The sequence below is a fragment of the Uloborus diversus genome, chromosome 1 (genome assembly GCF_026930045.1).
Source record: "Uloborus diversus isolate 005 chromosome 1, Udiv.v.3.1, whole genome shotgun sequence".
Taxonomy (NCBI): Eukaryota; Metazoa; Arthropoda; class Arachnida; order Araneae; family Uloboridae; genus Uloborus; species Uloborus diversus.
Window position 1 is genome coordinate 39,658,464 of NC_072731.1, and position 16,129 is coordinate 39,674,592.

General features: G+C 29.7%; 1 protein-coding gene across 1 annotated transcript in view; it reads right to left on the bottom strand.

The window, feature by feature from the left end:
* Nucleotides 1–16,129, bottom strand: part of LOC129229454 (focadhesin-like) — a gene marked incomplete in the record, with an annotated part of 113,314 nt that overhangs the window by 83,862 nt on the left and 13,323 nt on the right. The window contains 9 exon segments of the mRNA XM_054863771.1: nt 513–639; nt 3,399–3,625; nt 6,819–6,923; nt 8,547–9,028; nt 9,738–9,843; nt 10,438–10,650; nt 14,810–14,969; nt 15,349–15,447; nt 16,002–16,097. Coding sequence (XP_054719746.1) covers nt 513–639; nt 3,399–3,625; nt 6,819–6,923; nt 8,547–9,028; nt 9,738–9,843; nt 10,438–10,650; nt 14,810–14,969; nt 15,349–15,447; nt 16,002–16,097 — 1,615 coding nt within the window.

The window sequence follows — 16,129 nt, forward strand, 5'->3', positions numbered from 1 at the left end:
AGGGAGAAAGAGAGAAGGGATACCCTTGTTGGCCCTGGCCTGAAGTTGGCTCAAGATTGGTGAAATATATGTAGATAAGTAGGGGTAAACTATGTTGAGGGGGACCCCTAAAAATCATTTGGAATGGGCCCCAAAATTTCTGTGCACGTCCCTAGACATGGGCACAGCCAGGATTCCCGTTAGGGAGGGGCGAGCATAGACAAACATGGTGATGGCTTTTGGTCTCTTCTCATTTTGAAATTTTATGCTTGACTAATGCTATTTTTCAGTCTAACCAATGTTATATTCTATCTAGTTACTCAAAATTAGTATTTTTACTCAATACTGAAATTTTTACAAAATAAGTTTAATTGATTTAAAAAAATTTCATTTTATTGTTTATTTTCAAAAGATAAACAAAAAAAAAAAAATGAAGTTTTAAACTCTTCAACATTTGTAGCATTAAAAAAACTTTTCATGAAAGAGCTAAAACAAGAATCTTTTACTTGGGATGTAACTTTTAAATTACCTACTTCTGATCGACAAAGAGCAATAACTCCATCTAAAGCCAAACACGCAACAGGCGTGGTGTTTTCTCCAACAGATTGATTGAATATGGTTGACAATGTACTTAAAAATTCCTTTCCATGCTTTTCAGGCCTGGAAATGATTAATTAATAACTGTTAGCAAAGTTTTCTATTAACCAATTCATTTTATGAAAGTGTGATGTTTACAATTAGAAACATTATTCAGATTTTTAACATTCTAACTCATCAAACAAATGTTCAGTTTAGTATTTAGCTTCTTGATATCTCTTAATTTCTCTACTTTTGTGTTGACTGAGGTAAAGAACACAAAATATAATAAAACAAAACCAATAGGCATGAATTTGCAGGAAACAACAAACATGTTTCAGGGTTACAATGAAACAGTTATTTTGTCAGGTGTTTTATCATCTATAAGCTCACTTCTTGTGTATTAAAAAAAAGGTACCTTTTAACCTCAAAACATGCATCATCAGATTTCTGCAGATATGTGCCTATTAGGCCCTGTTTATGCAGCTGGATTCAACCCGGCGTCAACCCGGATTCGCGGAATAAGGCCGTTTTATGCATCCAACCCGGCTTCAAGCCGCATTCAATACAGGAGGGAATTCCCTCCACCTACATTGAAGGATTATTGGCGGATTTTTCCCACAAGAAGTACAATTAAAAATAATTACTGGAGATCAAGTTCTGTATATGTGTTTCGTCAATAAAAATTTATTTTTAAATGAAATTGAAAACCAAAATAAAATAAATTAATAAAAATAAATCAATTTGAAACAATTTTTTCAGAAAAAAAAAGGATAATAAAAGCATATTTCGGAACAGTTGTGAAAATTTTGGAGGGGATTGGAACCCTAAAAACCCATCCCTTAAGTGCGGCCATGATATTGACAATCACAAAAGGCAAAAATTTTTATTTAGAAATGAATTTAGAAGATCCAGATATATTTTTACACAATTTACTGATTAATGCTAGTTCTCACAATGCTGATCCCCAGTCGAAATTAATAAAAGCTATGGCATTTGTAACAAGCTATTTTGATTAAATTTATGAAATTCAAGTAAGAAATTAAAAGGATGAAATAATAGGATTCATATTGAAACATAATATTATTCACAGTGTAGTTGTAATAAGTAATTAACCCATTAGGCCTTAAATTATTTTCAGAAAAGTTCTGCAATATGTTTTTTAATGCTCAATTTAACTATAAAAAACACACACACAAGCAAGAAAAGGATATTAGCGCATGGACTGATAAAAAAGCGCATGGACTGATAGGAACGTAAAGGAGAATCCACGATTTGACAAAAACGGGTCTTCCCATTAACCCGGCTGCAATCCCCCTTTTATCCACCTTCCGCTTCAACCCGGGGTGAAGCCGGAGTGTGCATAAACAGGACTTTATAGTTTTTTCCAGGGTTCAAAACTATCATATTTCTTAATATATTTAAAAAATCTGATATTTTGATATATATATATATATATCTGATATGTTCAATCAGAGGAAACTAAAGTCTTTACATAGTCACTGCATCTTCAAATCACTGTTTTTTTTATAATATTATTGTTATTAATATATATATATATATATATAGAGAGAGAGAGAGGGATAAATTAATATTTCTTGCATTATTTGTACGTAAATATACATTTTATGTAAAAATGTAGGTACTTTTAATGTTACTTATGTATAAATGACATTTGCAATCATCTGTGAAGTGAGACAATTTAATGTTTAAAAAATAATATATAACAAAACTGATTACATTAATACATGTGCACTATAAAAATCATGGAATAGTATTGCAGTATCATAGACATAAAAACAATACCATGTAAAAGTAAAGCATGAAAAGGTCATTTAATTCATTCACTATGTTTCTTAGCATAACTAATGATTGTTGTTATGTGTAATATTTATAGGCATTAAAGAATTAACATTTTACTTTAAATTGTCATTAATTTTAATTGAGTTACTTTAGCATTAGTTGCTTTACTCAGGTTTTTTTTTTTTTTTTGCTAGCTACTTTTACAAAGTTTAGAAATGATTCAAAAATAAAAAATAAGCATTAGTCAGTGCACACTGCACAGCCATAACACATTTTCCGTTTTCTGACCAACTTTTTAATTTTTAACCATGTATTTTTAATCTGTATTAAAATTGTAACATTACTAATTTTTCACAAATATAAAATGAAAAAGGAATACTAAATTATTACATAATTTTCATTTTAAAAATATAGCTTTAAAAATAAATATCAAAAACTTCATACTTTCAAAATAAATACCAAATATATATTTTTATATTTATCGATGAACTTGGGTTGTTTCTTTTTCTTTTTAGCACAAAGGTATTTATTTAACTTTTAAAGAATATCTTAGTTTGGAAACTACATTAAAAACCAAGGAATCAAAATTTGATTAGTCCAGTTGGACTAATGCCATAACTGGTTCCATATGAGGTCAGAAAATAACTGCACTCATCTTATAATGGGAATACATTTTTCGCATTGTAACAGAAATAAATACAAAGCACATGATCAACTTTATAAACCTAATCTCAAAAATTACAATTGAAGCAATATGATAGCTTCTTTCACTGAACTTATTAATATTTAAAAAAATTATATGACTGTTTCTGAAATATTACTTTTGAAACATGACAAAAACTTTGTGAGTACTGACTTTAAAAATAACTGTTGGAAAAACTGGTTAACTCTACGGAAAAAATAACTTTTCAGTAAAAATGTTGAGAAACGCAGAAATAAATAGAGATTGGAAACAATATATACTATCTACTAGCACATCTAACAACTTATATACTATCAATAATTCTTTATGAAATAATATCATTCAATATTTTTCTTACTCTGAAATGCATATTTCTTTGATTACTGCAGCTTGTGATAATAGAACTTCATTGACACCAGTGTCTGTTGATGCACTTTTATTTGGTTCAACCAGTAATTTATATAGGTAAGAAAAACATCGATCTTGCTTCTTCCACAGTTCGGACATCAAATAAATTGCAAAAGGCTTCAAGTCCTTATGATTAGCCATTACTTTAAGGGTACTTATCACAGGCGGAATGGCATACTAGAAAAGGAATAATTAACAAAATAAATAAATAAATAAATAAAATTTATATGCATATTAAATCAATAGAATGTCTTTGGCTGTTATATACATCTTTCATTTGGTCTCATTTGGAGTATACTGTTCAGTTTTGGTTCCCATATTATGAAAAAACATTTGAAAAATATTTTTTTCACAAAAGAGTTCACAGGAGGACTGCTAAATTAGTATGTGGACTTACAAATTTGAATCATAATTCCATCTTAAAATACTTAAATGGAAAAATATTTAGTAAAAGAAAGTCAGAGGAGGATATAAACCAACTGTTGAAAATTACTTTAACAGAAGACGTTGTTGGCAGGCCTGTCAACTAGGGGGGTCAGGTGGTCAATTGACTCCTCATGGCTTTCAAAAATTTATGCTTTTATACATAGGTAGGTGTGATTTTTGTTGTTTTCTGATGAAATTTGAATTGAGTATATACCCCTTCCTCTCTTTTGGAAAAATTCCAAGATGACAGGCCAGATTTTGACACTGAAGACAGAATCAGATGTCATTGATTATCACAGAAACATAAATTTAGGTGTTTCAGTAGTGATTTCCTAACATAGGAGACATATTTATATTTTTGCACATTATATCATGCCCTGTTATATTACACAACAAGACACTTGCTTAGCTATTATTTTTTTCATTCATTTAAAAAGTACCCCGAAATAGAGAAAGAAAAGAAACAACCTTATGAACAAGTGTCAAGCTATTCAAATCCTAGGTAAATTAAGAAAAAATAATACTTCAGTAGGGTTGTAGCCTTTTGAAGTAGTTAGCAATCATCATTAGTTACTTGCAATGAAATTAATAGTTTTGAGAGGGTATTTGATTTTCATTGGGGGAAAAATTTAGGACCAGCCTAGTAGAGCCTACCAAGAAAGTTTGTTCAAGTCTCTTTTGTATTTGTAATTGTATCAGTGTCTGAAATTACATTTTATTTTGCTGACTACATCTGCTTGAATGAATTATATTAACTTATTTGGAAAGCAATCACTTCAATGAAAATTAAGAAAAATTGCAAAATCTTACTTAAAAATAAGTAAATAAATAAATAAACTAAAATAATATACTAGTGTATTTATTCATAAAAAAAGAAATTAATTAAATAAATAAATAATTTAAAAAGCAATAACTTATACTAAAAAACTTGGTAAAATATATGAATCACAAAAATCAATACCAGGTTTAGTGCATGAAAAGGAATAGAAGCTGAATTACTAACTCTTAAATTAGAAAACTTGGCATTTGTTTAGGGTTGTTATAATTGCAATCACACAACTAATTTTAGTAATGGATATAAAATTAAGCAGAAATAAAGATTTTTCTGCAAACTTTTGACATTTAGTCAAATCATTCAACTGCTATTAACTTTTCCTGGAGTTCTGTGGTTGTATTTATAATCTACACATCCCCCCTCACCCCACTCCAGTATTTTAGCCATAAATTCATTCCTTTAAAAAAATTTCCACATATTTTTAATCTACCAGTTTCAACTATCAATTTTTTTCACGATAGTTAGAACCAGGGTTCATACTCTATTTGGATGAAAAAATTCCATGACTTTTCCAAGACTTTTTCATGACTTCAATGAAAGTTTTCATGACCTTGTTACACGAACAGAATAACACTATTTAATCTCAAACTTGGCAATATTTGGAAATGAGCATTAGCAAAACATCTATATGAATGCCACAGCCTCATTGAAGCACTTACTAGTAATTTAAAAAATATAAGTGCACACTTAAAAAACTAAACTATTCTTATTTGTTTTCATCATATAAATTTAAGTAAATCAAAAATGCAGTGAAGCGAATATGATGATGCTAAAATGTCTGATATTTTTTTTAAACAGACAGAATGATATTGAATGGGACAAGGTTGATTGAGTCATCACTAAGTTTCAATAAATTTCCTTCAAAAGTTACCTTTTGGTATCAATAGTGCCTTTAATCATCAACGTAACTTGACAGTATTTTGGTTCTTTGAAGTAAAGCCACATAGTTTAGTTCTTTATGTTTCTAAACCAGATCTTTTTTAAAAAAACCCATTCAGTAATGAATCAATCTTCTGATTCAAAAGTATATTTGTTTTGTTTTCAAATTTGCATACCTTCAAATTTATATAAATTAATAGGTTCAGAAATTCAGGGACACGTTTAATTCCCGACATTGAACATAGCAGTGGGTCGCATGGATTAGTTTTGCGTGCCGTATATTGAGCACTACTGGTTTAGAGCATTAGAATGCCTCTTTTTCTGTATTCTATCGCCTGACGTAAGATCTTTATTTTCTAAAACATTTAACAAATTAAAATAAACTCTAATAAATATAATAATTAAGTCCTTACGAGTGATGGAATCGAACTTGCATACAATTGAACTGCTTTTTTTTGAGTGGGCGTGGCAAAACTAAGAACATGAAATTTTGCTACTACAGAATATGAAACATAAGAAGTGTTGAAAATAACAGAAAATTCAAAATAAGTGATGTCCAGGCAGGAAAATCACATCGCAAAAAATGGCAAGGGGCTGCGACAGAAGTAGATGTAATGAGATTTCAAAATTCAGATTTGATTTTTGGATCGTTCAATTTTCCACTTTTAATAGTTTTTTTGTGCTATACTGTTAAATCACTCAAAATTTCTAATGCTCCTTTAGCTACTGTTCCTTTCTCTTTGTCCAGGAAATTTTTCCATGACTTGAAATAAATTTCCATGACTTTCAATGAAAATTTCCATTTTCCATGACTTTTCCAGGTCTGAAATTTTGTTATTTTTTTTCCATGACTTTCCAGGATTTCCATGACCCGTACGAACCCTGTAGAACATCTTTCTGGATAACAATTTTACATTTCTGACTTAGGCTTATTCTCTTCCTTTGCATGCAGAAGGGAGAGGCGATGTAACACATTTTTCATTGCAGTTTAAAAAAAAAAAAATATGGAATAGTTTTGAGTCCACTGTTGAGCAGTAAGGAATGTTAAATATTTAATTTTTGCATATTTCAACTTTTTCTTTCATTCAGGGAACTAATCATCACATTATTTCTAACCATGACAGTTCCAAAATGAAAATTTTTTATAATACAACATGTTAAATAATGGCAAAAATTTATGTTTCAAATATGCAAGAAATTATTTTGAAAAAACTAATAAAAACACGTTACCTTATGAACTGCTGACTTTGGCAAGAATTTCAACATTAAAACTTTCAGATGTGGTTCATTCACAACATTCTGTTTATACAAAAGCAATGAGAACATTCTTGTAGACTGTTGAGAGAAAGAATACATTAAAAGTACGAATCAAAAAAGCATAACTACTCTCATAAAAAATATTTTAACAAATTTTTAATGTCTACTTTAAATGTCACTTCTCTATAAAGCAGTACAGTTAAAATTTTTCGATAACTAAAAACTAGCACAATGTATGAAAACTTCAAGCAAGGATTTATAATGCAATCAAATTGCAATGATTCATCATTTATGTTCCAGAACAGTGGTGCCCAACCTATTGCCCATGGGCCATATGTTGCCCACAAAGATGTCCCATTGAGCAACAGAAGAAAATTGTTTTGTATCATAGTTTGACTTTGCTAACAAGTATAATTTTTCAACAAAGACACTAAGTTCAGCAACTTGAAAGAAACTTTCAGCCTGTAAATGATATACAATGTTAGTTTTGATAGAAAACTGAAAAAGAAAATTATTTATGCTAAGCATCAACTACAAAGTCATTCTTTAACTGCTTTTTTTTTCTATTAGGGGGACCTAAAAGTAAGGTCATTCAAAAAAAAAAAAAAAAAAAATTGATTTATCATTCTCAAATTTAACCCTTTTTCTCAATTTGTCATTCTCAAACTGCTGAAATTTCCTGGGATTGTTTTTCAAAATTGAATATTTTAACCTTTTTATCATTAATTTCTAACATGAAAATAATACTCAATATGTAATAATTTATAAGTAATGTTTACAGGAAAAACAATTCTGGCATAAGACACAAAAGGATTTATCATCTAAAAACCAACCTATTGCCCATGGGCCATATGTTGCCCACAAAGATGTCCCATTGTGCTGCTGTTTAAAGTTACAAATTGAAAACCAGATTAGTCATAATGCTACAAATTCCAAGGCAAATGTTCAGAAAGTGGTTTGTTGGAAACAGATGCAAATTTTTAACTAACAAAATAAGAACCAAGTAATGATGTCAACAATTCTTGGCTTGTAATTTTCTTTCTGATTCTGTTTTCTTACAACATTCATGACAAATAAATACTTCAAAAGTAATATGTATTCTGTGCCGGCTGGAGGTGTGATGGTTAGGCGCTGGCCTTCTACGCCTGTGGACCCTGGTTTGAACCTGGGGTGGTTAGTCGGTGTCTTTTCAAGATGCAGAAAATCAGAACCCATGTCTATGATTATGTGGCTTGTAAAAGATCCCTTGGGTATTCCTTTGGCTTAGAATTCTCTCGGCAAAATTTAAATTCCTAGTGCAAATTTCGCACCAAAGACAGCCCAGGTGTCTCCATCTGGAGGAAACTGAGAGTCCAAATTATCTGTGCCATTGGCATCCATGTCTTAAATTAAGATGTCTTTCATGTCTTTCATGTGCCACCATTAATAATGGTGGCACATGAAAGACTGAATGCCATTTTGGGGGACTGCACTTGGTCTGCTAAAGGCTAAATAGCCTAAAAAAGCAGCCCCCATAAGACGAAAGAAAAATGTATTATATTCCGGGAAAGTAATCTCAATATGATTTGTAACCGTTTGATGAGAAAAAAAGTTCTACAATTACTTTTTTTTTTTTTTTTTTTTTGAGGGGTGGGGTTCTAAATAACAAGACAAAAGTGCAGGTTTTTAGTTTTCCTATAATTAATAAAAATCCATGCTTACCAAATCTTTTTTCTTTAAAATTATGGCTTCAAAAGTTTGCAGGCAAGAACTCAGCATACTGTCCTCCTCAGGAGACATAATAAATAAAGCTGCCACAATGGAAAATATTACATGAAAATTACTTTTCTTATCACAGTTAACAGATTCTCGAATTGATTTCAGCCATAAGAGTTTGAATTTCAAATCACATGAATCAAGTTTCAAATTGAATCTATAACAATTAAAAGTTATTTCCATTAGGGAAGTAAAAGATTCTAACATGTCTATAAAATTATCAACAACTGGGCCTTCAGCAGTAGAAGTTCCAAGCTCATTATCATCTGTCATTTGGCGCGGTGAAAAAATATGTTCCAACTTCTGCAGCAGTAGTAAAGGTTCTTTTTCAGCAACAATTGATGGGTCAGATAAAACTTGAATGGCAGAAACAGCTAAAAATGCAGAAATTGTTGGAGATATTTTTTCTGTTTTTAAAAGTTCCAGACCTAAATAAAACATAACTTATGAGAAATTGTTGCTCCATTTATACATACATACATGAAATCAAGAAATCTTCAATAAATAATCACAATTAAGTATTTTTATTTTCCAATTGTAGTGAAATGTTAAATTAAGTTTGCAACATTATGTATTGATTTTAAAATTTAAAGACAGTACTTTTCTTCAGGATTTATTCTAATAAGAAGAAAAGATAACTGCCACATAATGTGAAATTAAATTAGAAAATTTATACTTTGTTATTTCAATTTTTTTTCTCCCACATGTATTATAATTTACAAATGCAAATAACTAAGTTAGACACACATTGAAATTTTGGGAAAAGAAAGAAAAAGTTGAAAAAAAAAAGGCTAACATATTTAACTGTTTCCTCATAAAAATTGAGTATTAAGTATTAATTTATTTAAAAAAGTCATACAAAAGGAGCAATAAAAAGGGTCATGTTCATTACTATACTATGTTCACGGAAAAGTTAGACTGAAAGTAAACAAATCTTCTCAGAAATAAGAAAAAGAGGCAACCAATTAGTATTCACATTATCCATCTACTTGGCTCCATTTGTCCTTTTCCAAGCCAAACACTTGATCGAGGCCACCAAATGGCATTTTTTTCTTTACATCTAGTCTATCTTTCTTGTGAGCACAGTATAGTCATGTTACAATATCACAAATGCTAAAAAGTAAGTTCAAAATTTACCTATGGTTATAAGCTTTTGTCTTGTTACACTAACACTATCCTTCAAGATAAAAGACAGTAGAGTTAAACATAAATTAACTGTTGAGTAGCTATGACTGAAGTTATTCTGAAAGGTAAAAATAATTTTAAAAAATGAAACTGGAAAAAAAAGCACGCATGAATGCAGACATCTAGCAGCATAAAACGAACATTAAACTAAAAACATTTTAAGTTTAGTTACATATTATCAATATTATTATCTTAGCTAAAATTTTATGCAGTCATATTAGTCACTCTAAAATTTTTTTAAACGGAATGAGATTTAGATTTCGCAATCAATAATTAATATGTATGAACAATTGAAATAGAAGATCTTCACAAGGAAAAGTTTTTTTTTTTACAGGTATTAGTTCTTTTTTCAAGTAAAACAGGGAAAAAAAAGTCTTAAAATTAAAAAAAAATAATGATACTTAAAACATGGTAGCATTATTAGCCTAAAAAAAGTAAATCACTATGCTGAATTATGTTAAACTGCATTGAACTTTTAATGATTGATCATAAAAAAATGAAGCAAGAAAAGTGAAAAAGTATAAAGTGCATATGAAAAAATTAAATAAAATAAAAGAAAAATAATATATATACTTTGATACAATGGTATAACAGATTTACAGATTAAATTCCACACTAGATTACAATGTTAAATAAATTAAAAAAATGGTACCTTTACGAGAGATCTGCTTATTTCTTCACAAATATTTAACAAGGCATTGGAATCACAACCACAAGTAAGGCATCTTTCCGTCAAAGACAAAGCAAGCAATAGCAATTGTTGAGCAACAGAAGAAAATTGTTTTGTATCACAGTTTGACTTTGCTAACAAGTATAATTTTTCAACAAAGACACTAAGTTCAGCAACTTGAAAGAAACTTTCAGCCTGTCAATGATATACAATGTTAGTTTTGATAGAAAACTGAAAAAGAAAATTATTTATGCTAAGCATCAACTACAAAGTCATTCTTTAACTGCTTTTTTTTTTTCTATTAGGGGGACCTAAAAGTAAGGTCATTCAAAAAAAAAAAAAAAAAAAATGATTTATCATTCTCAAATTTAACCTTTTTTCTCAATTTGTCATTCTCAAATTGCTGAAATTTCCTGGGATTGTTTTTCAAAATTGAATTTTTTAACCTTTTTATCATTAATTTCTAACATGAAAATAATAATCAATATGTAATAATTTATCAGTAATGTTTACAGGAAAAACAATTCTGGCATAAGACACAAAATGATTTATCATCTAAAAACAAATAAATAAATAAAAGATTTTTTACTAACAAAAAAAAAATAAATAAAAACATGAATAAAGAAAACTAAACACATAATCTAAAACATAACACATAAGTAAAGCAATAGATCATGTGACTTGCTATCTACTGATCACAAAGAATTAATGGGATAGCAAAATTTAAGTTTTCTTTTTGTGGAATTTTCCTTTAAAAATTGCTCATGTTCCTGTTACAAAAAATTAATTTTTTAAAATTCAATCACTGATTAATTTTTTTTTTGGATATCATTAATTTTATATACAGCTGATTTTACACTACGTCAGTGTTATTCGTCTGTTTATGACTTCCCTTTGATATGCCATTGGTTACCAGATGAGAGGAAAGGAAGCAGGGATTATTTTCAAAAACGGAAATTTTTTGTGGGCACATAACTTAGTAACACAAAGTTCACGTTTATGCGCTATAGCAGGTTTTTTACGCAAATTCGAGCGAAAGGGACGCAACTTCGGCGAAAATTCGGGTCCTGAGGACCCAGAAAACCCAAAAGAGAAGAACCAGAAAAAAAAAATCCAGGGAAAATACTGAAAATATATTTAGTAACTGCTTTTAAGCTTCAATGACCAGGAGAATTAAAATGACTCTATCTCTTTATCAGCTTTTCAAACACACCTCTATTGTTGACCACTCAATGGAATTTTAGTGATAAGAGTGGAATTTAGTGACCTCTTGGGCAGAGCTCAGAGAGCAAAATATCTCAGGTTCATAAGTATCCCATTGTACTGAATTCATAGAATGAGCCCTCTCTCAATTTTTATCTTGGGGAAATTCCTGAAAACAACAATAAATACTAAAAGTAAGAGTGGCTTCAATTGCAATCTTCAGAATTTTAGTACAAGGCAACTGTACAGTAAAAGCATATCTATTTTGCATTCATGTAACCAGAATTACTTTTGAAAATCGTTATTTTCCATCCCCAATAAAAGGATGGGAGAAAAAAAAAGGCGAACATTTTCCCGATCCTGCTAAACACAAATTTTTGAACTTCACACATTTTTCTTGTGGAAATTGCTTATGAATTATTGAATTCTATACAAAAGCACTTTAACCTTGCTCTCTTTCTAGTAATTCATCTGTTTCTGATGGGCTATTTTCATTTGAACTTGCAAAAGTCAGGTATTAATCGATCCCGCCATTTTAAAAATGGGGATATTTTAAAAATAGAGATTTTGAAAGACTCAAAATCAAGTCAAATAGGGTTGGTTGGGTAAGTGGGCCATTCCCCTAAAACTGAAATATGGAAAGTTTTCAATATTTTTTGCACTGATCATGTTAAATTTCATCAGTGATTAGTTTTGCATATATTTGAGCTTTGTGGAAATTTTTTCTAGGTCATAGCACTTAGTCAAAAAAAAATTCTGATTTATTTATTTATTTTTTTTGCAAGTTCAAGCATCATTTTTCAAAGAATTGTTTCCAGGTTAGTTTTTATTATTTTTTTATGATAATTATTTTTTTACGTATAGTTTAACTTAAAGTTCATACGACAACAAGAATTTTTGCATAAGATATTATTAATAAGTGTTTAAAAGGAGGGGGTCCCACTTAACACGTACATTTTTGCTATTTGTAAGTGGGTCCACCTATAATAATGGGAATTTCAAAATCAAAAGCAACTCTAATTAAATGTTTGTACAGTCGACTCCCGCAACAACGCGAATTTTTCCTCCAGTAAAGAATTTTAGACTTAACGCGAATTTCTCACCCGCAACATGAAAATTTTCGGAAGGGAATCACGGTCTGTAAGTATCAACTTTGTTATTGACTAACTTTTTTTTTCTTGTGAATGGACCTTTATCCCTGTAGCATCATTATTACTGAGAGCGGAAGTTCCCACACCGTACAAATCAGATACATTGCTTATATAAATAACTACTCCTCATTTCCCTTTTTTTTTTCATTCTAAATGTGAAAGTTGTTGAACTAAAATGACACCTAAGAGCGATGTTTAGTCTTGTGAAAATCGAAAAGAAAAGAGAAAGTTTCTGACAATTAAACAAAAGCTAAAGATTATGTGCTACCTAATGTATAGTTAAGAAATAGTTTTTAACAGTTTGAGGTGGCATTTACAAGTGTATAAAATAATTGGGTATGTTTCTTAACGTTTTTAAACATACCCTTTTCCACAACGCGAAATTTCACCTTACGCGAGGGGTCTTGGAATGCATCCCTCGCTTAAGTCGGAACTATACTGTATTAGTGAAATACAGGACAACTATGATGACTCTTTGTTCAGACACAAAAACTGCTAAAGCTGGTGATTATGTATTTGTTAAGTTTACATTAAAATACCCCATAAAGTAGGTCTAATGTTGGAAGTTGATGATATAAATTAAAAAATACCGTTGAGAATTTTCAAGAACAAATAGAAATAGTAACACTTTTTAGCAGCATGGTGCAGATGATGTTGGAATAATGACTGAGGATGGAGTAATAATGGTTCTTCCTCAGCCAAATTTACATAGACACAGTCATTTCGTATTTCCAATTTCTTTTTCAAATTATTGTTTTGGCTAATTTACCAAAATTGATCTTAATCAACTGTATTACATCCATTAAACACACCTTTGTATGTAAAAGTAAAATATATACCTATAGGCTTTCAATAAATTTTACAAATGAAATTGTTTTGCTTTTTGTTTTAAAATTTTCCGTCATACAGATTTAAAAGAAAGTAAATATCTCATAAATGGATGCATTTACAAACAAATAATTCACACTAAAAATTTACATACTTTATCATGTAAGACCTCTTTACCTCCTTTTTGGATATGCTTCATTTAAATTCAAATAAAAGAGGCCCCACCCATTTATTCCTTATTGTGGGGAAAGTGGGATACCCATCCGTTTTTTAAAAAAAATATAACAGTTAAGAATAGTTAAAGCATTATTTTAGAAAATAATGATGAATTTTTGTTTATTAATGATGTCAGAGATAAAATAAGACAATAAGTTTAAATTTTTTTTTGTTTCAAAAGTTTTGTATAATGTTTCAAAAACGAACTATGCTTAAAAGGGGGGGGGGGGGGGTCCCACTTGCCCCAACCAACCCTACACTAATCTAAGATGACAAACACTCATGTTAGAGAATGGTTCATTTTGTGATCGAGATTTTTGCGTTGGGTTCATTGCGAGGTTGGGGCTTGCGATTTTCTTCTTCTATTTCTGTGTTAATGATAGTTGATCAGTAATGGGGGGGGGGGGGGCTGTTCGGTATTTTCACCTCAAAACAAAGGAGTGCTTTTTGCTTGATCAATCAGAAGCACTTGTTTAATATTTCATGGTAAAATCCAACTTAAAAGTAAATTTTGAGTGTTATAATCTCTTTGTAACTGACCAAATAGTTTCTTACATAACTAACTCTTGCAAGTGTATTATTTGAAAATAATTTTACAATGATAATCACAAAAAAAAAGGCAAAAATAACCAATTTAGTTTTTTTCCCAAGTATGATATTTTTATATTATTCATTCATACAATCAGATTTTCTGTTTAAAATTTAAGGAACTCATTTTTTGCACCAAAGGACCCAAATCTGTTTCTTTTAATGGGTCCCTGGGATCAAGGTTATGGATAGTTGAGCGCGAATACTGTAAACGCTTTTCAAAAAGTTATGCAGATAAAATACAAAAGACCACATATATAATGTTTCTCTGAGACTGTGGCTTACAAAAAACAAAATTCTTATCGTAATGATTTAATACATGGAAAATAAAATGTTTTGAAATTAAAGTTTAAGAAAACAGGACTTACTTGCATAAATGGAATCAACTGTAAAGAATATGACAAAATTTCTGGCTGGAAATGTATAAAAAGGCTGTCCAGCAGCAATATTTTAAAGTAACTGGCTGTTTCTTTTGTGAAAGGATTGGAAAAGATGTAGCAAATGACCGGCTTCATTGCTTCAAAACTCCTGAAACATATAGAAATTTGCATTCAAAATGTATATAACCCTATTCAACATTATTTTTTTATAAATGAATTTTACTTGATACATGTGAAAATTATTTTGCATAAATGAAATCTATTTGATACATGTAAAGATTATTTTGCATAAATAAATTTAATCTGATACATTTCATGATTATTTGACAGATGATTCTTAAAAGGGCATGATTAATAATGATGCAATACTGTGTAAAACAGCAAAATATTACAAACATATATATTTCCAATGTATATAAAATAAATAAAAACAAATTAACAGGAACACGCCAATATAACTAAATTTTAGAATTAGATCAAAATCATAAAAAATAAGTCTGGAAGTGCTATTTCTTACATAAACACACCTAGTGTTACTGGATAGTACATTCTTAATGCTTTGAAGAATCAATGGCCAACTTTCATTTGAATCTTGAAGCACTGTAATTAACGGATGTTTTGGACAGCTGTAAAAATATACATTTTATACTGTTGTAACAAAAATTACAAAGACATGAAAAGTGCAATAATAGTAGTATAGTTTAAAAAAATTAAAAAATAACAAGCTAAGTTTTTAAACTATATTTACACCTCTTTTAGAGTTAGTAATTAATTGAATACAATAATGCTTTCCAGTTCTGTTTCTAAAAACATAAAACTAAAACTTCCTTTAGTTTATGCTTACTGTAACTCAATGTTAGTTTACTTTCTGTAGGGTTGTTAAATGGAGTAGCTACAAAATAAAACCATGAAACATGGGTAACAGTTAATAAAAAATATTTAAAGCAATTAATGGAAAGATGTCTACAAATTTTGCAATATAAACATATATTATCACACAATAAAATTGTGTGACAAAATGTTTATGTAGCAAAAATGCAGTAAAATTGAATTAGCCACAGAAAATACTAGACTATTTATAATGCAACAGACTATTAACTGATGCTGCTACAAAAATGAAGAACACGTGGAAAACACATTACTCACTAGTAAAATAAAAATAAGGAAATTGTATACTTACTGAAGAGAATAATGCGGGAACTTATTGTCCTCCTTTGTATCATTAAACTCATACAGCAACACATCAACTAAGCCATTGATCAATGCACATTTATTTCTACAACACAGAATAAATAGCTCTAAATCTTT